This window comes from Gavialis gangeticus, unplaced genomic scaffold (assembly GCF_001723915.1).
Source record: "Gavialis gangeticus isolate Ggan-Ray unplaced genomic scaffold, GavGan_comp1, whole genome shotgun sequence".
Classification (NCBI taxonomy): Eukaryota; Metazoa; Chordata; order Crocodylia; family Gavialidae; genus Gavialis; species Gavialis gangeticus.
In genome coordinates this window covers 39,197,420-39,221,681 of record NW_017729004.1, presented here as the reverse complement: position 1 = coordinate 39,221,681, position 24,262 = coordinate 39,197,420, and the positions used below count along the sequence as shown (strand labels likewise).

General features: G+C 44.4%; 1 protein-coding gene across 1 annotated transcript in view; it reads left to right on the top strand.

Moving 5' to 3' along the window:
* GPR158 (G protein-coupled receptor 158) overlaps positions 1–24,262 on the top strand; it is a 460,201-nt gene that overhangs the window by 328,834 nt on the left and 107,105 nt on the right. Inside the window, exon 8 of the mRNA XM_019507955.1 lies at positions 18,768–18,877. Coding sequence (XP_019363500.1) covers positions 18,768–18,877 — 110 coding nt within the window. The remainder of the gene's footprint in view (positions 1–18,767; positions 18,878–24,262) is intronic.

Below are 24,262 nucleotides of genomic sequence, written 5' to 3'. Positions count from 1 at the left end.
TTGCTGAACCCAGGACAAGGGTGGCGGCTGGGGCCACAGCGTGTCTCGGAGTACCTGGAATGGTGACCTGTACGGGGGAGCTTGTACCATAGCGTGGAACCCAATCTTGGGGCTCGCATGGTACGGCGGTGGGCCAATGGCTACACGCACTGTTAACGTTAATGAGTACTTTGGAAAGGTGGAGATGCCACCCCTTATAATCAGGGTTCTGGTTTGCCGTGCGCAGGGCAGTCTTTAAGACTCCTATCTTCTGCTCCACCACACCATTGTTTACGGGATGATAATGAAGGTGGGTGTGGTGTAATACAGTGTGCATGGTAAAAAACTTCTCTAATGCTACGGAGGTGAAGGGTGACCCCCCCATCGGTTTGGATTTCTCGAGGGGTTCTCCAATGCGCAAATGCGTCGGTAAAGGTGGTTATTACTGTTGGTGCATCTGAATGGCGCAGGGGTTTGCACCAACCCTGGCGGGTACCCAAGTCTACGATGACAAGGCCTTTTGGGAATTGTTTTGCCCCAGGCAAGGGGCCGATTAAATCGGCCTGCCAGGTCGTGCCAGGCTTGAAGTATTCGGGTGAAAATGCTGACTTGGTGTGCATTACAGCGTTGGTGTGTTTGTATTTGACACGCTAGGCACCGGTGGGTGGCTTGGTGCCAAGCGAAGGCAGGGATGTCCGGGGAGTCATGACAGTACCTTCTAAGGCAGGACCAGTTCTTGTCTGCTGAGAAATGACTCCATTCTCGGTGCAACTAATCAGCGATGGGCTGTACCTGGGGCTTGGGCACTGGTTGGGCCACCAGAACTGTCCACGCAGTGTCCGGGTTGCTTAAGTAAGAGGACTGCAAATGTTGGTCTAATAGCTTGTGGGCCCAATGAGTGTTGTCACAGTGGGAGGGGGTATAAATGATGAAGGCCCGGTGGAATTTGGCCCTGACCAAGGTGAATATTTTTTGCCATTTATCTGGGTTTGCTTGTGGCTCCCCAGTTTTCAAGGCTACCTTAAAGATATACTGGGACTCTACTCCAATGATGGGGTTTTCTAACCCCGCATGCTTTTTGGCGGCGTGTTTTATGCCGAGTGTGATGCCAGCGGGCATTTTGAGACAGGTAGGTGGCTTTGTCTTTATTGACTAGCTCTGTCCCGTGGTCTATGACTGTTCGACCTAGCCAGACCATGGCGGCTTCTCCAGGCTGCCGCTTTGTGGACTTGAGGAGGTCTTTCAACTCGGTCATTGAACGTGTCTTCAGGACCATTTGTGCTGTGGTTCAGCCTTGATTGTCTATCATATACATGGTGACGGTGATGGGCAATACGGGGATGGGGTTTCTAACCTCTGGGTATAAGCTGGGCTTTTCTACAGTGCTGGGGGAGCTGGGAGGGCTAGTCTTGGCTGAAGGTGGTGCCGAAGGGGACGGGTATGGGGGCAGTGGTGGTGTCGGAGCGGGGCGTGGTTCAGCGTCTTTGTCACTGGTGTGTTCGGGAATGGCCCTTAGGGAAGTCTCTAGAGAGGACTGTTGGTTTTCTATTATCTTGAGGGCTGTGTGAAACTGTCTGGACAGAGCAGCTAATAACCATCAGGGCTCATATCTATCGCTGAGCTTCCCAGGGGTACGGGATTCGTGGAGTGCCCCGAGGGTCTGAACAAGTAGTCTGTGTCCCGGTCCCCCTTTCGTGAGAGCCGGGGGCTGCCATCAGGGGTCTGTAGTACTGCCTGAGTTTTTAACAAGCCCGTAAAATTGCTTTAGGGCATGGGTGGGGTCATTGTCGGGGTCAAGTGGTTTCTTTATCCCTTTTAACTCAACAGCTCGGTTCTCGTCTTTGGGTTCAAAGATGGCCATAGGTGAGTGGTTCAGGATGCATGCCCAGTCACCTTTGGACGTTAAAACTTCCCACTTCTTATGCCCTTGAGTCAAAGATACATAACCCTCAATTTGGGGACCACCTGAGTCGCCCATGACTTGGTGGTAATTACAATGGTGATACAAGTTGTCGTTGGTGTCAACCATCCGATCCTGCCATGGACATGGGTATCCGGTTTGTGATGCCATGTCGCACTAGGTTGAAAATGCCCAGTTGTGGCTAGGGCTGGACACCAATGAGGATGCAGTTTATGATTAATATGCAATATTTATTTGGCTTTAACCTATAAAATATTGACAACTCAACCAAATGATTTTCTATATAATACTAATCTATGACAACACACAATAATCAAACAATCAAAGCTGAGGAACAATGTCGGTTGGGTCACGAGGTTCGGGGCAAGGCTTCTTGCTTTCAAAACCACGAGAGGTTTTGGTGCGGCTGGCCAGGGCCCTAGTCTCAGACCTGGTCAATGGCTCATATTTCTTAGAAAGTCATTTAACAATCAAAACAATCAATCAAAATAACTAGAAACAGCTAAACGGGCAATTACGTCTGTTGAGTCACGGGGTTCAGATCAAGGCTCCTTGCTTTCAAGATCGCGGACAACCTTGGTGCGGCTAGCCAAGACTCTAGACCCAGACTTGGTCAATGGCTCATGTCTCTTACAGGAAAGATGGACAAATACAAACATGAATGACTACAGTCTTACATGCATGCTTACCACCACAGCAAACAAAAGGAGCAGCTTCATGGCTGGGAACATTAATCTCTTTGCAGAGGCTTCAAGAACGACCCGAGGCAGCGCTCGGGGGGTGGGGAGGTGACTCTGCGGGTGATCAGTCTGCGGGTCTTTTGACACTTGAAGTTACAGTTCGAACTTCTCCCATCAGGGCCTCATGGCTCTACCCTTTTATACCCTTACTCTTTTTCACTTATTTTTACTGGCCAATTGTGGTACCTTCCTGCCACCATTCTGTTCACTCATCAGTAGCCCCTTCCTCACTGCAGTTTCCTCATTGTTTTCTGCTTAGCCGGTTATGTTGCAATTTCTTTCCTGCTTCGATGGCAGTTCGATGTGGTTGACTTCCCTGCCTCGTGAGCATGACAGGGGTCATCCATCCAGAGGCTCGTGTTATGGCCTAGCATTCTGCCATTTCACTGCAGCCTAGCCATTCATCTGGGGAGATGCCCGTGACAGAAGCCAATAGCTGCATTGTTAGGACACACAGCTTGATTGTGAGACGCCAAAGTGTTAAATATGGCTTGAATGTGGGACTCCCTTGGTGGGAATGTGGGGCACCCTTTGTTTGATTTGGACACAAGGAAAGACTTAGATTCAGGTCTGTCACAGGCAAATGGAGCACCGTATGCATAAAGCTGTCTCTTAATGTGTTATGAGGCTCTCTTGAGCCATCCTGTTGAAGCTGCTCTGTTTTGTACAAATGATGGCAATAGTAAATGGAGCCAGCGACGTGAACTTGGGTCTCTTACAGGCCAGGCAAGTACCCTGACCTTTTGGCTGTCTCTTTCTAGCCCGGTGAATATTTTATTATTTATACCAAGTGGAACAGCTCCAGTAGAAGACATCAGGAGACTTACCTGAAAATAATCAGTAGCCTGCCAATCTGGACCCAAAGGATCCTGGTGTCAATGTGGATGGGAATTTTTTTTAATCTTAAGTTTTACAATACAGAGTATGTGTTTCCTGTCCAACTCTATGCTAAACCATAGCCAAGAAGCTTTATGGGCAAGTCTATATCTCACAGTACAGTGCAATGCAGAGAAATAGCTGAATTTAGTTCCATATGAGCTAGTTTGGGTGACAGAAGCAATGTTGTTTCATTAGTGCAGTACCTATCCCAATACTCCTTCCTTTTCAGGTACTGTACTAATGTGGATGTGCTACTTCTAGTAACTCAGCTAGTTCATTTCTAGCTAACCTGGGTATTTCTGTGTAGCAGTGCATTATCTTGTGCAGCTCTACCTGGTGTGTCTATAGAGCACCACAAGCATCCTTGCTATCCTGAGGTTATTTTATAACAATCAAATATTTTTGGTTTTCTTCCTTGTGTTTTTTCAAGTCTCCTCTATGTTTGCATACTTCATAGCATAAGTGACATCCTCCAATGTGATAAGCAGGTTTTCCTGGTCCCTATCTTTTTCCAGTTCTAGAGTAGGGCATGCATTTTCCTTGAACATGTCACAAAAATCCCATCAAAACTTGCCTGAATGACTTTCTTTTAAATGATAAATATGTGTGACTGAGGGTTGAGTGAAGGAGAATAGAGGATAACAATGTTCTGGCCTTTTTAGAAATACAACCGCTGTACAAAAGGGTGAGAGGGTAGAGATAAATACCAGTCTCAGCTATTTCTCCTTTCTCTCATTTATAACAATGCCTGTTAATACTTTATTTCACCACCCCCCACCTTTAAGGATACATTTTATATTGATTTCTGTCTGTCACTGCTCATCTACTTAGTGATAGTGATGACTCTGTTCATTTTGCTCTTTAATATTTCAGTTGTCTGCTTCTACGCTGCTTTAATTATCCAGTAGTTTTATTGTTTATTCAACACCCAGAAAATACACTCTGTTTTGGACTCTACTGAATCTCCTGGGTGAGGAAGGACCCATCCCTTTTATAAGACTTAAATATTAGGAGGATCTTTCACTCTCTTAGGTCCCTGCCACACATTATATGTATTAGGCGGTTAACTGGTTAATCACAGAATAAATTTAGACCAACCACAAGTGCAAAGTAATTATCACAGCATAAAAATGTCTATCCAGCTATAAAAAGAGCCAGTCACCAGTTAGTGCTTGAAAATGTGTCACAACTTTAAAGTTGGTTTCTCTTCAGCTTTAATTTAAATGCGTGGCAGGCCCTTATAAATCCAGTATTAGAAGACAGCTTTTCTCCCCCATCTTCTGGTTTGTTAACCTTGTAGACTGTGTATATGTAATATGTTTGCACAAAAAATGCAAGACGTTGTTCAGAAGGATCTGTGTGTGTGTTGTTTTCTTCAGATAGAAACATATAAGAACCTTTTCAAAGATCTGTAGCTGAGTACCAAAGAGGAGAAGATGGTTCACTGGCAAGGTCACTACTTTGGGACTGGAGAGACCTAAATTCCTTGTTCTTTTCTAAGCTTTCCTCATGATCTTGAGAGAATTACTTCATATTAGATCCAAGCATTGAATTAGGCGTTACAACACTCAGCATGGCAACACATTTTTTCATTGCTCTGAGGCCTGATAGAACCATAGGCTTGTTAGACACCTAGGGTTACTCTCTGCCCAAGAAGCAGAACCACAGAAGTTTTCATGGTGAACTGGGAGCTACCTACTCAGTTGACCAGAACAGTGGTATAACAAACCAGGTTGGCACCTGGGCAAACTGTGGGGGTGGGGGTGGGGAGAAGGCAGGTTCTGAGAGTGGTGAGAGCAGGGCACAGATTCTGAGAATGGGGTAACAGGGCATGAGCCCAAGCATGGAGGGGGGCGCAGGGCAGCAGCCTTAGTGGCTAAGCTGCTGCTGCCATTGTACATGTTCTGTCTGCCCCAGATCTGTTGGTCTTAAAGCAACAGCAGCTGGGAACTGTTCTGGAGTTCCTGGCATGCAGTGCTGCTGAGATGTGGGCTCCACAGGCATGGAGGATAATTCTGGCACCCCTTTTAGCTTGGTGCCTGGGGTGGGTGCCTTTCTTGCCCACCCTAGTTGTGCTACTGGACCAGAACCCTGAGTAAGGGATCTGGCTTAAGTCCTGCCCCTCTTAGGGACTTATAATAAATAAATAAATAAAATGTTTCCATGGAGGCTAATGCATGTCAGCTATTGCTGAAGTATGTTTTATCCTAGAGAAGCACTGCTTGTACTTCGGGGTTTATCAGTTTAAAAAGTGACCTTCAACAACTTTTCTTGAAACACTTATCACTGTTATGCTTGCTAGGTTTTTTGGGGAAGGGAGAGTTGCTTTTTGTGTGTGTGTGTGTGTGTGTGTGTGTGTGTGTGTACACACACGCACACATACATACCAGTTTAACAATGTAGTTACAAAATATCATCAGGGTTTGACTTTGTAATGAATGGATTCTCTCCCACAGTTTTAAACCCCTTTAATTTTACATTTAAGAAGTAATGCATAAAATTTAATATAATGAACTAGATTACAAAGCTAATATATTTTAGTAAAACAAGCTAAACAATACTAATGACTGTTTTCAGATCATTTGAGTTCACATCTAAATGATAGTAAGACATAGATTACTTAAGATAAATTCTCATTATATTTAATAAAAATTGTGACAAGTTAAATGCCAAAATATGTGCCCACTGGACACAGCTGCCTAGCTATTTTTTGCTACTCATCCATATTTTTGACCTATTTTTTAATTTGCTGTTCAAATCAGCATTTAGATGTATTTTTGTTCATGGTACTGTCATGGGCATCTCCCCAGATGAATGGCCAGGCTGCAGCGAAATGGCAGAATGCTAGGCCATAACACAGGCCTCTGGACGGGTGACCCCTGTCATGCTCACGAGGCAGGGAAGTCAACCGCATTGAACTGCCATCCAAGTAGGAAGGAAATTGCAACGTAACTGGCTAAGCAGAAGACAATGAGGGGACTGCGTGAGGAAGGGACTACTGACGAGTGAACAGAATGGTGGCAGGAAGGTAACACAATTGGCCAGTAAAAATAAGTGAAAAAAGTAAGGGTATAAAAGGGTAGAGCCACGAGGCCCTGACGGGGGAAGTTCGAACTGTAACTTCAAGCGTCAAAGGGCCCGCAGAATGATCACCCGCAAGGTCGCCCCCCCCCCGGAGCACTGCCTCGGGTCGTTCTTAAGGCCTCCACGAAGAGACTAACGTTCCCAGCCATGAAGCCACTCCTTTTGTTTGCTGTAGTGGTAAGCATGCATGTAAGACTGTAGTCATTTATGTTTGTATTTGTCTATCTTTCCTGTAAAAGACATGAGCCATTGACCAAGTCTAGGTCTAGGGTCTTGGCTAGCCGCACCAAGGTCGTCCGCGATCTTGAAAGCAAGGGGCCTTGATCTGAACCCCGTGACTCAACAGATGTAATTTCCCATTTAGCTGTTTGTAGTTATTTTGATTGATTATGTTTTGATTGTTAAATGACCTTTTAAGAAATATGAGCCGTTGACCAGGTCTGAGACTAGGACCCTGGCCCGCCGCACCACAACCACTCATGGTTTTGAAAGCAAGGGACCTTGACCTGAACCTCGTGACCCAATGGACATTGGTCTTCAACTTTGATTGTTTGATTATTGTATGTTGTCATAGATTAGTATTATAGAAGAAATCATTTGGTTGAGTTGTCAATATTTAATAGGTTAAAGCCAAATAAATATTGCATATTAATCATAAGCTGTGTCCTCATTGGTGTCCAGCCCACGGACCTAGCCACAACTGGGCATTTTCAACCTAGTGCGTTAGGTACCAGTGACAATTGTCTGGAAGATCAGAATATATGCTTCTTTTTTTCCCCGCAAACATTGTACCAAGGAGATGAGATAAGCTCATGAGCTTTAGTGACTTAGCTGTTGCTATTGATTCCAGAATGGTGGGTGTTAGTAGGAAACTACAAGATGGAAGAAACCTTCCATAGTAGATCTTCACTTCCTTAGGCTCTCATAGACCCGGCACCAGCCTTTTCACAGCCTCCATTTTCTTAACTTTTCTTCCACTCTCATTGCTTCCTTTGGTTTGGCTACAATCATCCAAACAAAGTGGGTCCCCATAGTTCTGTCTCTCCAGTAACGATAAATATTCCATCTTCATCCCAAGCTTCAATGGCAGAGATTGCTGTTTGTGGTTTTTCTTTTGTTCAGCTTGCCAGGTTCCTCTAATGATAATGCTTGAGGTCCTGTACCCAAATTTGCATGGGGAAAAATGTTTCTCCTGATTTCTGTAAATGGCTGAGGACTCCCTTAATCTTTTTGTGATTCTTCTCAGGGATTCCTTAGTTTCTTCCACTGTCTCTCTAACACGTCATCCTGGAGAGACTACTGCTGGCTTAGGTTCAACATAGCCACACTAATCTTCTTACTTTTGCTACTAAGCCTTTCCCTTTTCCTCTTTCTCTGATGCTACTGATATCAGCAAGCTCTTATAGCTTAAGAGGGACTACTCTATCATGCGGTTTCAGGCAGTTCATGTTGGACTACAGGATGAAAAGATAGCAAGAGGAACAGACGGAGGTTGTTTAATCATACAAAGCCTGTACAGGAACAATCTGTTTAATGTATGACTCTTTCTCTCCAACAAAACCCTTCCTGCTCCTGCATTCTGTTTTGAATGGGAGTATGGATGGGTGGGAAGAGCTTCCTGGATTGGTTTGATTTTGTTTAAATTTTGATTTGTTCCTACTTTCCTCCCTCATCCCCAAACCTTCAAAGTGGCATGGCAAAGAGGGTGGCAAAGTAGCACCATCAATTTAAACTGAGGATACCATGAAGAAAACAGTTCTTTGTTATGATTTTCTATTGAGGAAGTACATGTAAAAAGAGGGAGGGGGAAGAAAGCTCCCTAGAGCAGGAACTGAATCTTTCAGCTTGTGGAGTTCTATCATCTGGCCCGCAGGACTCAGAAGGGCCAGGAGTTTGGGGAAGGGGTAAGCGGGGATGAAGCCATTGCTGCAATCTGGGTATAGAGCCCCCTTCGTGGTGTATGTCAGTGATAAACGGTAAGTAATGATGCTGTTAACTTCTGTAGCTCATATGGCGCCCTTGGCTCCAACTACTCAGGCCACAACCTTCTTAGTAGGGGCTTCCCATTACGTAATTACCAGCCCAGCAGCCTGCTGCCATGCATTCGCCCTCACTCAGTAATCTGTTACAGATGAATACTTAACTGTTCGGATCATCACACTCAAAGATTAGTCATCAATTACTTGCTGATACTGAGTAGAGCTCCCCAGAGGTTTGGGGGCTGGGATTGCGTGCACAGTTGGCACCTTTTGCAAATGACACTGAACTGGAATGGCAGACACTTTGGAGCATAGGCTCAGGATTCGGAATGAATTTGTTAAACTGGGAAAATGGTCTGAAATTAATTGAATGAAATTCAGTAATGCATTTAAGATGGAACATTCATATGCATAAATACAGGTTTATAAGAAATGGTTCGAATGGCTGAGATTATGTAGTCTAGAAAAAAGACTGAGAGGAGATTTGATAACACTTTTTCAATATGTGGAAGGTGGTTATAAAGAAGATGGTAATAGACTTCTTTTTTTTTTTGGCCACAGGGCACAGGACAAAAAGCACTGATTTTAAATTTCAGGAAGGGGAATTTATGTTTTTTTGCTTGGAGTGTAAGGGGGCAGAAGGTATTCCCAATATGGAATTTCAGGTATTAGCAGAAGAGTCTGTAAAGTGACCTGTGTAGCTTTGGAGTGGATCAGTGTCAATTTTAATATAGAGTATTTCCGACACAAAGGATCTGTTAAGGTCTGTTATGCTTTGTAAGGTTAGTTGCTGCCTGGGACAAACTTTAGGGGACAAAGTTTTAGAATGGAAAATCCTGCTGATCCATTTTTGAAGCTGTGACTAAAAACTGAATTTCAGTAATTTGATGTCTGTTCTTAATAGGAAGAGCTGAGTATTCTTAAGTATCAGCACATAACTTGCAGGTTAGGGAAAGTTATCCTAAAGTTCATCTAAAGAAGCTAGTATTGATAGGTTGAATTATACTGACATTCTGAAAGGAAAATATTTTTGGGTTAATTGTAAAGCACTGAGATTAAAAATAGAATCAAACAATATGCTACAAAGGAAACCATATGTATATACAAATAGGTGATAGCTTTTCTTTCAGAGGAGGAGAAGGAGAAAGCCTATAGAGCAGGGATGAGCAATTATTTGGGCTGGAGGGCCACTTAAAGAGTTTTGGTGAGCTGTTCAGAGCCACACACGTGCATGCATACATGCACACAGGCATGTGTGAACAAACACGCATGCACATGCAGACACACGTGTGTGTGTGTGGGCACATGCACGCACGCACACAGACCTATGCACACATGAGCTCCCCGCAGCTCTCCCTGCACCTTCTGCCCTGACCTGAGTGTCTGGGTCAGGCAGGAGCCCCACCAGCTGCTCCAGCTACACCTATGTGGTCCAAAGCAGCATGTGGGAACACAGTGCAGCACCAGCCTGGCCTGGGCCTGACTGTGCTGGGAACTTGAGGTGCGGGAGGGGGTGCAGGGAAAAGGGGACTGGGAGCTGCAGGTTATCTGGGTGCTGTGGTAATGTGGTGCTGTGCTGTGTTCCAGCATACAGCTTTGGACTGTGCCACGTGAGCACAGCTGGAGTTGCAACATTGGTGCAGGCAGCTGTGCAGGGCCAGTTGTAGAGGAGTAAGTAGCCAGGGGAAGGTAAGGGCTATAGGGTGTAGGTGACTACCTAGGTGTGAGCTGCATGGCAATAGGCAGCAAAGGGCAGAGTTCTGGCAAGGTGATAAGGTAGGAACTACAACATACCTGAAATCTGTGGCCTGCCAGGGAAAGAGCAGGGCAGTAAGCTTGCTGATTAGCAAAGGAGGAATCCGAAGTTGAAGGTACAATATTATGGAGAGTAAGAAATTTGTGATATAGATTCAGTTGCAAGATTGGAGCCTGTATTTGCATTTCTTGCCTGGGAATTACAGCTGGTAGCAATAACAGGTACTATGCTTGGATGTGATGCAAGAACTTAGACACAAATATTGTAGCAGTCAGTTTTTTCCTACCTATGTACATACACATAATAATGTGAGTTTAAACAACAAAAGAAACCACTATAAGGTAAACTCTGTTAACAGTAATTCTTAATGGTAAGCTCAAAACTGAGAGCTCAGGGAGATATAAAGGGATGGCCTCATGAGCTTTTGAAATCAATCTACTTCTGCTGCAGGCATGAAGGACGAGCACTCCTTTATTAACAGAGACATTGCAGGGTAGCCCCATGCCCAGGACAGTTTCAGTGCATTAGGTGGTGCTGGTTGCCATAGTGCCAGTGGCCATGGTGCAGTCAGCCACTATGGTAGTGACAGCTATTTTTTAACCCCCTTACAAAGGTGGCTCTGGGACTGCTGCCCCAATTTCCCCCCCAACCCTTAGTTACTCTGCTATGTAAGGTTTCTCACTTACAAAGTGTAGTTACACCTTGAAGCATTGCCATGCCATGCCATCCAGAAGTGCTAATTGTGTTTGCTTCCAGACACAGGGTCCTTGGAGTATGAGTAATTCTGCACTCTGTATAAAGGCCAGTTCTGCGCACAGGAATGATAAAGTGCAAAGGACAATAGTGTAAAGTATTTACATCACGCATTTACAGCACTAGAAATGATCTCAGACTGGAAAAACTTTAGTCAGTCTCCTGGTAAAGGTGACAGCTTTTTGGAGTATACGTGGCTTAATCTTCTATAGATCCATTTCATCTGTCTTTTGTCTGACATAATTTAACTGGTACTGCTTACCATACAAGTAAGAACACACAGTCCAATTACAAGAATGCTATTAAAAATATCCCCTAAGCATGAGAGCGCTTGAACTGAAGAATCCTGTGCTGGCAGGCTGTAATAGACTCATCCTCAGTGGTCTGCAAGCAGAAAGAGACATAAATACACTCTGAGGGGTAGGTTACATAAAACATGTTCAGAGCTGGTGGCAGTGAGTTATTTTTCTTATGCCAGACGTGGACATACCGTTAAACCATAGTCTGTGAAGTGACAGCTGTTTTTTCTTAGTTTTTACATGTTGGTAAACAACACTCTAATTAGGTTCTTTCACGTATTAAACTGTTTCATTTGGTAAAGAACTCCTAAATCTTTTGGTCACTTATATTCACTCTACTCATTCTCTCATATACTTCAGAATAATGCATGGTTTGACTGTAAGATCTCCTATATATCTATGTCAGTACCATAGATATGGTACTAATTAGTTCAAAAACTGATGTGTGCTAGTATTATCAAATGTCATGTAGAACTCCAAATCTTTTGTTCTAAAGCAGTGATACACTTCAAACTAGACATACACAATCTAAGATCTTTCCCTCGGTGTCTGTTAATTTGCAGAAGACTGAGAAATTTTAACAGCTTTATTTGCTTCGTAGAATCATAGAAAATTAGGGTTGGAAGGGACTTCAGGAGGTCATCTAGTCCACTCCCCTGCTCAAAACAGGATCATCCCCAAATAGATCATCTCAGGCAAAGCTTTGTCTAGCCGGGTCTTGAAAACCTCCAAGGATGGAGATTTCACCACTTCTCTGGGTAACCTGTTCTAGTGTTTTACTACCCTCTGAGTGAAAAAATTCTTTCTGATATCTAACCTAAACTTCCTTCCCCGTAACTTGGACCTGTTGCTCCATGTTCTGTCATCTACCACTGAGAGCAGTCTAGCTCCCTCCTCTTTTCAACCCCACTTTAAGTAGTTGAAGGCCGCTATTAAATCCCCCTTCAGTCTTCTCTTCTCTAGACTAAATAATCCCAGTTCCCTCAGCCTGTCCTCATAAGTCATGACCCTTCACCATGTTTGTTGCCCTTCGCTGGACTCTGTCCAATATGTTGATATCCTTTCTGTAGTGGGGGACCCAAAACTGAACACAGTACTCCAGATGTGGCCTCACCAGTGCTGAATAGAAGAGACTAATCACTTCCCTTGACCTACTGGCAGCACACCTATTAATGCAGCCCGGTATGCCATTAGCCTTCTTGGCAACAGGGCACACTGCTGGCCCATATTCAGCTTATTATCCATTGTAACCCCCAGGTCCTTTTCTGCAGAGCTGCTGCCCAGCCAGTCACCGCACTGTCTATACCAGTGCATGGGATTGTTCTGTCCTAAGTGCAGGATTTTGCACTTGTCTTTGTTGAACCTCAAGCGATTCCTTTTGACCAAATCCTCCAATTTGTCCAGGTCACTCTGAATCTTAGCCCTACCCTCCAGTGTATCTACTACTCCCCCCAGGGCGTCATCTACAAACTTGCTGAGGGTGTAATCTATGCCCTCTTCCAGGTCATTGATGAAGACTTTGACTAAACCCGGACCAGGACCAAAACCTGGGGCACTCCACTTGATACAAGCTGCCAACTAGACATTGAGCTATTTATTACTACTCTCTAAGCCCTCTTGTTTCACTTTGGATTTCAGATTCTGACACTCCAAATTTCAGTGCAAAACTCAGGTAAAGCCACCCAGGTCTTGTGCTTTTGGAAGCTATAAATTAGATTCACATGATTTTGATCAGAATTTGCAAGCTGGCCTGAATTTGTTTGAAATGTAACAATGTTATCTAAAAATATGTACCCAGTTTGGGGTTTATAGATTAGGCTGCTCCTTCCTCTGCTTTGTCATTTCACTGAATTCTTTTATTATCCAACAGCTTCTCTGAAATTCATGTGCTCTCTTAAATTTAAAGATTTAAAGCCAGAGAGGATCATTAGATTAGTTTGTTTGACCTCCTGTGCATCACAGGCTACCCAGCCAGCTAGTACCCAGTATTGTGTGGTCATCTAAAACATATCTTCCATTCTGTCTTAATCTGAAGACATCAAGTAATGGAAAATCCATCACTTGTCTTGATGGCTTGTTACACTATGGCCTATTGTTTCTGAGAATGTGTATGCTACAAAATGACCCCTTCTCTAAATGCCCAAAATTCCAAGAGTGAGGTCCAGGTTTGGTTAATAGAAGTTGGGTGTGCCATGTTTGGAAGCTGGGAACTGTTATGATGTGGAGAGAGATTTCCAGACTGTTAAAGTTGGCGGGGGAGATTATTACTGTCAGTCAAAATACCTGGCAGCACAGGAATGGTGATAGAGTCCGCTGTGCTGTGATTGTTTTCCTTGGAAATATCTGTTTTAATTTGTGCACCTCCTAGATTCTTAGTGTACCAATCTTGAAACTGTGGCAGTGCCATATACCTCACAGTCCAGTGTTCTCTGTGCTGCAAGGGTGCACTACCTGTGCATGCACTGCTCTGTCTTTTCTCTGCCCCGTGGGTCTTTTTGACATTTCAAGTAGTCCTTGCACATTTCATACCTGAACTCTACAATATTTACATTTCATATCTCTACATTTCATGTCTGATCTCTACAACTCATCTTGTTGGAAACTTAGTGGCCGTGTCCATATAAGCACAGATGGTTGGTTCCCTGGGGACAAGTAGATGTGGCGCACCTTGTGCCGCAGCTACTTGTACCCTGGGGATGTCCACTCCATGTGCATATTGGTGCACAGCATGTTACCCCAGGGGCAGTAGGAGAGGCTGGGGCCAGCACTGTGCTGGCCCCAGCTGCCTTACCTGGGGTCCTGGGGCAGTTTTCATCAACGTGTAGGACCTGCCCCACTACCTGCAAAGTCTTCACCTTTTGGCATCACACAATAACTTGTGCCATACATCTATTTTAAGTGATGTTGTCTTCCACAGCTCTGCAGACAGGCTATTCAAGATGTAGTTCATCCTATCATGAGCTACTCATACAGGTCGGTTCAAGACAACGCAATTGCTGTGTTAGATTTCATCTCAGAGAAAGCTGTTCTTCCCTTAGTCAGAAAATTCTGTGGCTTTAATGATTTCAGTCCTGCACATTTCAGTGTTCTAAGAAACTTTAGTATCAGATGTCAATGTTTGATTCCTTCTTAACATTTCTAGCTTGGAATCAGGGCAGTATTTTCCTTCTGTCCGCTCTCAGTATAAGGACTAGTGCTACTAATGTTGGGTGCATCTACACAAAACGCTTTAGTGTGGAGCTGACTACTTAGCTCTGCAGTAAAGTGTCACTGTCTACATGTGAGGCTCTATTAGTCTGCAGTAAATTAATTAACTCTGCTGTAGTATAATACTGCCCAACACAAGTACTATCCTACAGCAGAGTACTTATGTGCAGTGAAACACATGTAGATGGTGACAAGGCTGGCTGGGGCACAAGGGTGCTATGGTGCAGAGGATGCCTGCTAGCTAGCTCCACCCTGGAGCACCCTTGTGACCCAGTGAGTTCCTCTGCAGCATTTTGAGCTGGGTCAAAGCAGCCCTGGGCTGAGAAGCTAACTCCCTGCTTTGCCCCAGCTCAATGTGCTGCAGTCCCAAGTACACATGTAAATGCTATGCCCGGGAGCAATAAAGTCAGGCATGAACTGTGTTGGAATTTATTGCTATGTGCTAATTGCATGTGTAGACGTGCCATTTCCTTTGTAAATCTGCAGCATTTCTAGTATCTGCTATTGAAAGCCGGACTTTGTAGCTGGCACATTGGACTCAGCAACCATCAAAGAACTCATCAATGCATACACCATAATCTGTAAAGAACAATGGTGCCGATTTGATTGATCCATTGATTGATCCAGAGTAACTTAAATTTGGAAACAAAAGTCAATTCGACTTGAAACTAATTTTTTCTTCAGTCTTGAAAATATCAAAACAGGATGTTTTGACAATTCTGATCCCTTTTCAGATTTTTTATAAAATGGGGAATTCATCATATTCTTGGTCATGAAGAGTTTAGTCTTTGATGAATTGGGCTTTTTAAATGAAGAAGTGTTCACTCAAAAAAAAATCACAACCACCTCAAGTAGCTATCAAAGGTGGTAATGAGGAGTCCAGAAAAAAAGTGCTATCCTTTTTCCTGTTTTGCATGGAGAACATAAAGAGTGTCACTACTTTATCAGTGAGTAGTATTACTCCTGGGATATTTGAACCTAGGTCAAGAGTATGCATTCTTGAGATGAGTGAATCTTGGTTTGGGTAATTATAGAAAGATTTTAAGGTCCACTTGTCTTCACTGTTTGGTGCTGTGTCATTTTTATCACGATTCAACATATCCCTACTCATCCCATACAAGAATTATTTTTAAGGAGCAGAAGGACTATACAAAGTCTTTTTTTCACCTGCTGGCATTATTCGTAGTGGGGCTGAATGGTACTGGCAGGAACTCTACTGAGCTGTATTGTCACTGATAAAAATATCATAAGATACTGCTGCATGCTTCTCTCTTCTGTCCCTGTGACTGTTATCAAATGTCCATGAATCACTGCTTCCCTGAAACATATTTGGTCAACTGATGGTGAGAAAAGCAGAAGAAAATTTGCATTATGTTTGGATTCAGAAAAATATGATTTTATTTTCTTGATTCTGCTAAAAAAAAATCAGTGAAACAGAAGCTTCTTCCTGCTTTCTCTCTAAATTGGCACGTCTGCCATCTTCACTTCCAGTGTTCCTAAATTCATCTATGCTACCCAAAGGACTTATTTCTGGGCTTCCTGCCAATGTCTTGAGCTAGAATTCTCAGAGAAAAAAAAAAGCATTTACTTAAGAAAATATCATGTGGCTGCCTGTAGGCACAATAATACCGTCACTGCCAGAATGCACCAGCTGTACACTGGACTGAGTAGCAAATGGTCCTAGATGTTTCAGTGCATTTTTTCCTCTATGCTGAGAGTGACCTATTACTATTTAGTAATTCTGAACCAAGTATATCTATGTAACTTGTTATTTGTTAATATTTATGGAACCCTGTCCTTGTGGTTGTTATTGTGCAAACACAGAGGAAGGCACAGCCTTTCTCATAATTAGTTTCCAATTTTATTTTCTTACAGTTTATAAAAGTTTTCTGCCCCAACATGCTAAGAGCTTCTAGGACAAGGGTCAGCAACCCCTGGCATGCATGCTGAGCATGGCACGCAAGGCCAGCCTGGCCTCTAAGCAGCTGCAAACAGCTGCTCTGGGCTCTGGCATGTCATCACTCTGGCACCTTCCAAGGTAGACATTGTGGTTTTTTCAGCATTCTGGCCAAAAAACATTGCCTAGTCCTGTTCTAGGACAAGCGACAAGCAAGGTTGCACACAAACCTTGAAGCTCGGTGTAACAGGGACTCAGGCAGGAGTCCTGCTACTATGGGAGGTTTCAGTCTAGGTTGACCAGAGAAAGTACCCCGTCAGATGGAGGGAGTTCATATTAGGGGAGAGGTGAGATGATTAGTCTGCCATGGCCAGCATAAATAGGGTGACAGAACAAACACCTTTTGCCTTCGGGCACTGAAGAACAAACACGGGGCATTTGAGACCTCAGAGAAGAGAACAACTGGACCTGGCACCCAGGAGGACACCGAGACTGAGGGACTCCAGACAGCGGCAGGTCAGCCACAAGGCTAGTTGCTTACCTGTGAATTACAGCTGCTTTGGTGAGTCCAGGAGAAGAGCTGAGACTCTGTGACGTGGCTCGGCATGGATTCCTGAGAGAAGGGAGTGTCCCAGGGCAAGACATGGGCAGAGAAAACAAGTATTAATCCCTCACAGCTTGTTGGGACTGCATCAGTGCCGTAGGTGTGGGGACGGACAATGAGGGAACAGCTGGGGCTGCTCCCGGCACAACACATACAGAAAGATGTGGGGAACGTGCCTCCCTAACAAGGCAATTAGTGGTGGCACCGGTATTTAATTACAATGTATCAATGAAGTACCTGGCACCAAGTTTTCTTATCTGCAGCCTGGACTTTCTTCACTAATGAGATAATTAGTGAGGCTATTGCTGTTCAAAAGATCCCTGCTGGGCAATAAAACAACTTTGTGAGAATTTAACACCTGGGTGGCATTGGTAATTCCTTGCTCAAACAACATCACTGGACCCCATTCTTTTTTCTTCTTTCTATCTAAGTCGTGGCAGGCGAGTTCAAGGGGGGACAGAGCTGAGACTGACCTTCCACCCCTCTACCTCTCACACTCAGATACACATGGTACCAGCCCAAAGACTGAGACCCCAGTTTCATAGGGGTACAGGTCTTATTTACCCATCTCTTCTATGGGTGACGGAGAAGTGGCACTATAAAAGAAGGTTTCCAAGGTATGGGATAGGAGAAAGGCTTAGCCATGGGAGAACATTCCAAGCATAAAATGCAGCATGACTCAAAGACAAAAGTGGATGGAAGATACAAAAGGAAGTGTCATAGAAGGAAGCTTGGGAGTAGCTAAACAGCAGAAGTGGTTTGGTGGTCTCAAAATAATGAAGAAAGTCTTTAGCTTAATAAGGAAGTTGAAAGGTTATCAGCAAGGAAGCTAGACTAGGGAAAGAGGAAAAGGAATGCAATAGCAGCTTTCTGTGTGAACCAGGGTGAGATGAGCTGATATTCAGGAAAGCTAAATGGAAGAAATTTCTTATAGTTTAGACAAAAGAAGCCCAGAAGTAAATGAAGATGAATACTATTTAGTTTGGAGGGGAAGTCTTGTAGGAGAAAGCAGAGTAAGGTCTGGTAAGAGCTTACAGTGTGTGAGGGAAGAGTGTAGGGGAGAGGAGACAAATGTGACACCAGGATCCTGAGCCTGAGGACAGGGTGTAGCAGTGCTACAGGTTGGGCTTAAGAGGAAAAATGAGATGTTCACCTTTTTCCATGTTTATCACAAAGAATGGCTTTGAAGTATAATGAAGTTAATGTAGTGGATCAGATTCCAAAAGGAAAGGGATTTTAGATGCCTAAATCCCTTTGAATCTAGCTCTGTAAATATAATTGATCAAACAGTGGAAATATACTCAGTTCTGTATATCAGGACAGTCCATTAAACTGCTTCTTGTCTACAGTCTTCTCTTTCCTTGTTTTACATACTTTTTCTTGGTTAAGAAGAGTCAGTAGAAGCTGCAGTTAGAGATGCTTTCTCTTCACAGTCTGTCACAAGGCCTTTGCCAGTTCTCTTTAGAGCGGAGTTGGTGCTCCGAGCTGTGCCGTTATTTGATAAGATTATCTTGTCACTTTGCTGTACAATCTCAACATACAGGAGTGCAAGATGGAAAATATTCTTTCTCTGATTTTGAACAAATCCATTTTTTGCATTTGAATCAAGAAATACTTCCTTGTTAAAGCTGGTTCTGAAGCTCACTTTCTTTCTCTCTCTGTTCCATAGGTTGTCATTTTGTATTTTGAGCCAAGCATATTTCGTTGCATTCTCCTAAGATGGGTTCGTCTTCTGGGCTTTACTACTGTTTATGGAACTGTGACACTCAAGTTGCACAGGTACTTTGCATTTTATTAATTTCCATCACTGTGGGAGGACATGCAATCTGTGTGGGCAGTCAGAATCAGAAGCTGTAAGCATTTATTAAAAACAACCACCCTTTCATATATTTTTATAACGCTGTATATCACTTCAGTATTCCCGGGGAGTTTCTATACAACTTATCCAACAAGAGGAGATATATTATGAATGTGAATAATGGAAGAAGTGGTACTGATGACTAGTTTGATAGGCTGCATGAGACAGGGCTCAACTCATGGCCACAGGGTTGCTCCCAAAAGGTAAAAACATGCAGAGGTTTGAAAGAAGAAGGGAAAAGAATTTATTTGAAGATGTGCAGAAGCAATTCTTCCTTATAAGGTGCTCACAGAGAGAAAAATATTCTTTAATATTAGGCATCTGCAAAGGATTTTTTTTAATGTTTTAAATATTTAGATAAGATGGAGTTGTGTTCTTCAGAAAGCCTGAAAACAGTTTGTTTTACAGGCATATTATGTTTTTTTATGCCTCATGAGGCCAGGTATACGTTTCTCAGGCACTGATGGCAGATTGACTGGACTCTTGCAAATGTAGCTTCCAGCTGGCAGGTAAAATGTGCAGGGAATTCTTTGTTATGGTTGAGGAAATTCATCTGAAGTGGCAAAGAGCTCAGTTGAGGATGCCGATACCGGGAGACCTGACCTGAAATCCCACCTCTACTTTCTCCTTGTAAATTAATTCCTTTTTGAGGGCATGTTAGATAAAATGTTTTGTCCCTTATCTCATAGTGAAAATGAATCAAAGAATACTTCTTAATGCATCCCATAAATGCATTTATGAAAATAGCTCAAAAGGGAGTGTGTACATATATGAGTGTAGAAAGTTTTGATTAAGATAATTATATTATAAAAGATCCATGCTCATTTTTTACTTTAGCCTCATAAGTCCATTGGCATGACATAAATGAGATCAAGTATTGTGCTTTGAACTGGATTGGAATAAAACTGACACTATCTGGATTGCTAGTCTGTTATATTTTAGAATAGTAGTGTTAGTGATGTTATAGCTGTCATAGTCCAGGAATTGTGTGAGGGGCAAGGATTTCTTAAGACAGTACCTTTTATTGGACAAACCAAATAATGGGGATAGAGTTAGACATACTTTTGAATGCATGACATTCTTCAGCAGAATGTGAGTTCAAAAGCTTGTCAAACCATATCCTAACTATGCAGTTGGTCCAATAAAATATCACCTTAAGAAATCCTCACCTCTTGCATATTTTAGAATGAGAACCTAGCTCCTTCATTGAAATATTATTACCACTTGCAATTCCTGTATATTTAGATAATTAATTATATACATTGGTATAGTGCAGGGGTTGGTAGCATTTTTGGTCACAGCACCAAAAATACCTGCAACCCCAACTTTGGAAGATGTTGGCATGCCATGGGGGGATGGCACGGGAACCACGAGGACCCTGATCCTCGTTGTGCAAGCACAGCCCGAGCCCCTTCCCTGCCATCTGCTCCAGGGTGCTCATGCCAAACAAAATGCCTTCACATCCCATGCTCTGGCACCCATGCTGGGGGTTGTGGACTCCTGATATAGTGCATACAGTTTGTCTATTTGTTAAATTAGGTATCTTATTAACTCTTGGAAGTGAATTGCACCAAAAATCCATAGTGGATACACCAAAAGGGCATGTCCTGATGAGTGTGCACATATGGTTTGCGGCACCTCAAAGCAGTTTGAGGCACTGCTAACTGCACACAGCATATATGCACCTGTTCATCCTGCTGCTAATTTTTTGATCCTGCTCTCAAAAAAAAAACCCACTACTAAAAGAAGCAGCATGGTGAATGTGGCAGCAGCATGCACCACCAGGGAGGGAGTCTGGCCAGCTTCAAGCAGGAGGCCCCCACTATCCCAGGTAAGGTTGCTGGCCCCTGGAGGCCCCCACTATCCCAGGTAAGATTGATGGCCCCTGAGGCTGGACCCAGCCTCCTCAACCCCACCTGGGTCACAGATATGTTGCTGCTATTTGTCTCACGGGAAATGCGTAACCCTACATATGTGCACTCATCAGAACATGCTCAAAGTGACTTCCTTACAAGAGAACAAGTTTAAGTGGGTGAAGGTAAATAATGGAAGAACTATAAAAAATATGTAGAAGTGGTGGTTTTAGTTGGAAGAGGGCAGACTTCACACTAATATGGCTAATTCATAGTTTCATAGTTAGTAGGGTCAGAAGGGACCTAAGCAGATCATCAAGTCCAACCCCCTGCCATGGGCAGGAAAGGATGCTGGGATCAAACAACCCCGGCTAGGTGATTGTCTACCCTCTGTTTGAAGACCCCCAGGGTAGGAGGGAGCACCACTTCCCTTGGAAGTTGGTTCCAGCTCCTAGCCGCCCTGACTGTGAAGTAGCGCCTCCTGATATCTAGCCTGAATCTATTCTCAGTCAACTTATGGCCATTATTCCTTGTTACTCCCGGTAGTGCTTGGAGGAACAGGGACTCTCCCATTGCCTGCTGGTCCCCCTTGGCAAGTTTACAGATGGCCACGAGATCCCCTCTCAGCCTTCTCTTGTGGAGGCTGAACAGGTTCAGGTCCCATAGCCTCTCCTCATAGGGCCTACCCTGCTGTCCCCACTCATGCGAGTGGCTCTCCTCTGGATCCTCTCCATGCTGTCCACATCCCTCCTGAAGTGCAGCACCCAGAACTGGATGCAGTGCTCCAACTGCGGCCTGACCAATGTTGCAGAGAGGGGGAGGATCACCTCCTTGGACCTGCTCATGATGCATGACAAGGTACGGTTAGCCTTCCTGACTGCATCCCCACACTGCCGGCCCATGTTCATCTTGGAGTCAATAGTGACTTCAAGATCCTTTTCTGCCTCTGTGCTGACAAGAATGGAGTTCCCCATCCTGTAGGTATGCTGCTGGTTCTTCCTCCCTAGGTGCAGTATCGTGCACATGTCAGTGTTGAAACCCATCCTATTCTCATCTGCCCACCTCTGTAACCTGTCCAGATCTAATTGTAGCCTGTCCCTCTCTTCTAGCATGCCCACTTCTCCCCACATCTTAGTGTCATCCGTGAATTTGAACAAGGTGCTTTTCACCCCCTCGTACAAGTCGCTGATGAAGATGTTGAACAGTGCAGGCCCGAGGACCGAGCCCTGGGGAACTCCACTGCCCACATCACTCCAGGTCAAAAATAATCCACCCATGATGACCACATCCCTTGACTTAACTGCCTCTGCGAGCTGACTGGAGAATTCCAGGCCCAGCTCTTCCCCCTGTTTGGGTGGCCTGTAGTAGACCCCCACCGTTAAGTCCCTTTCCCCCCAACCCCCTTGTTTTCTGACCCAGAGCACCTCAGTCTGCCCTACCTCAGACCCAGTGCTGTTTGCTGAGGATGTGTATTGCTCTTTGACGTAGAGTGCCACACCCCCACATTTCCTCCCCATTCTAGCCCACGTATACAGCCTATAGCCCTTGATGTTTACCACGCAGTCATGTGTTGGATCCCACCAAGTTTCAGTGAGCCCCACTATGTCTGGGTTTGTGTTAGCTAGCAGAAGGGCAAATTCCTCCCATACTACGAGCATTAGTGTAGAGGCATTTAAGGCCTCCTGAGGGTGTATGCACCGCCCCACAATGCCAGGACTATCCGGGCCCCTGTCTCTTACCTGGGTATTTCTTGTGCTTGTCGTCTGTCTTGGCTGGGCTGTTCTTGTGGGTGTCTCTCAGTTCAGTGTTCTGTGGCTCCCTGTATCTTCCTTCTCCTCTAATTACCACTTTCTGTTTGGAAGAGCAGTTAGCTTTATCTTGGATATATAGAGCGAGAACCTAGGAATGTTAAGATCCAGATCCTTATTCTATCTCTGGTTTAGCATTACTTAAAAAGAATGTACAAGTGGACTAGAGCATTGGCAGTTCAACTTACTGGCTGGGGCTGTGGTGGGGTCAGGTGGCACAATTATGGAACCTAGCTCATTCAATGGTTACTTCATTGCCTCCAGGTAAAGAAAACTGGCTGTGCTAGTCTGAAGAGCTATGTAACACCAATCCATTTTCCTGTCCTGAGCACCATCTGAGCACGTTGGACCAGGCTAAACTCAGAAACTTGAGACACACAAACTCAAACCAGAACTTAAAGTTAGATCTAGACCAGGTTTACTTTGAAAGGCACTCATTCTGGAACTCCGGAACTCCGATTTGGACTTGGCATAATGTTCTGGATGGGAAATCTGTAACACAAAACTCAGAAGCTTTGACCCTGGAATACCAGAATAGGAAACACAGGGACATAGGACACTGGGTTGCAAAACTTAGGCTGCTGACAGAGGTTCAGGCAGTCACATGATTGGAGGTCTGAGAAATGTTATGCCCCATTCAGCTTGTCAGAACTGGGATCAGGGCAGCTTCCGGGCAGACTCCAGGCCAGGGGATGGGCAGACCCCAATGCTGACAATCAGCTGATTGTTGGCACTAGGGTAATAGTACCCGTCACATGTTCAATTTTTGATGCCATATAAACCAGGTCACAAATGCTATGCATTTTGAGGTATATCTTTGTGGCTGGTTTGCCACTTTATGGCACTATAAATTCAGTGAATGTGTGACATGTTGCTATTTATGTTGCAATTAATATGTTAATCATGCCAGAAATGTAATGTGTGCTAGGGGCCTTAGAAATGCAAATGCTGGAATATTAGAAAACAAAACTCAGAAGTACTGACTTTGGAATACGAAAGCTGGGAACATGGACTGTGGAATACAAAAGTGGAATGTTTGTTACATCTATGGGTGTGTTGGAGAGAGTTCCATGTTAGTGTCATGCCCAGATAAAGCAGCAGCAATGGTGGCTGGACAAACAAGTAGGGTACCAGGCATAGGCAGTCAAGTGTAGTGGTTAGGATCAGAAGTCAAAGGTCAGGACTGTGGCGGGTGCAGAGATCCCACCTCAGGAAAACAGCTGGGTATTCATATCCCACTGCTATTTCCACCACGTGAGGCAGGCCAGTAGGGGGCACTCCTGCATTGAGCCGCCCACCTCCCTGTGCCCGACCACCTTCCAGGCTCCGAATGCCTCCCTAGGGGCGCCTTATGTCCGGCTGACCCCTCTCCCGGAGCACACTCGCTAGTCTGGGGGTAACGTGCCGCCACCACCCCGAGAGTGGACTGTCTCGGCCCTGTATCCTTGGGGAAACACAGGCGTAATAGTCCTACGGGTACTCGACCCAATATAGGCACTTGGGGCACTTCCCCAAGTCCGGGGGCAAAAAGTAAAGTCTCCCCTAGTCCGCAGACCTAAGGGGTCTCTTAGGCATAATTTAGACCCACCCCTCAATAAGTCTCCCACACCAGTCAAAAAGGAGAACTTTATTGATTACAAGGGGT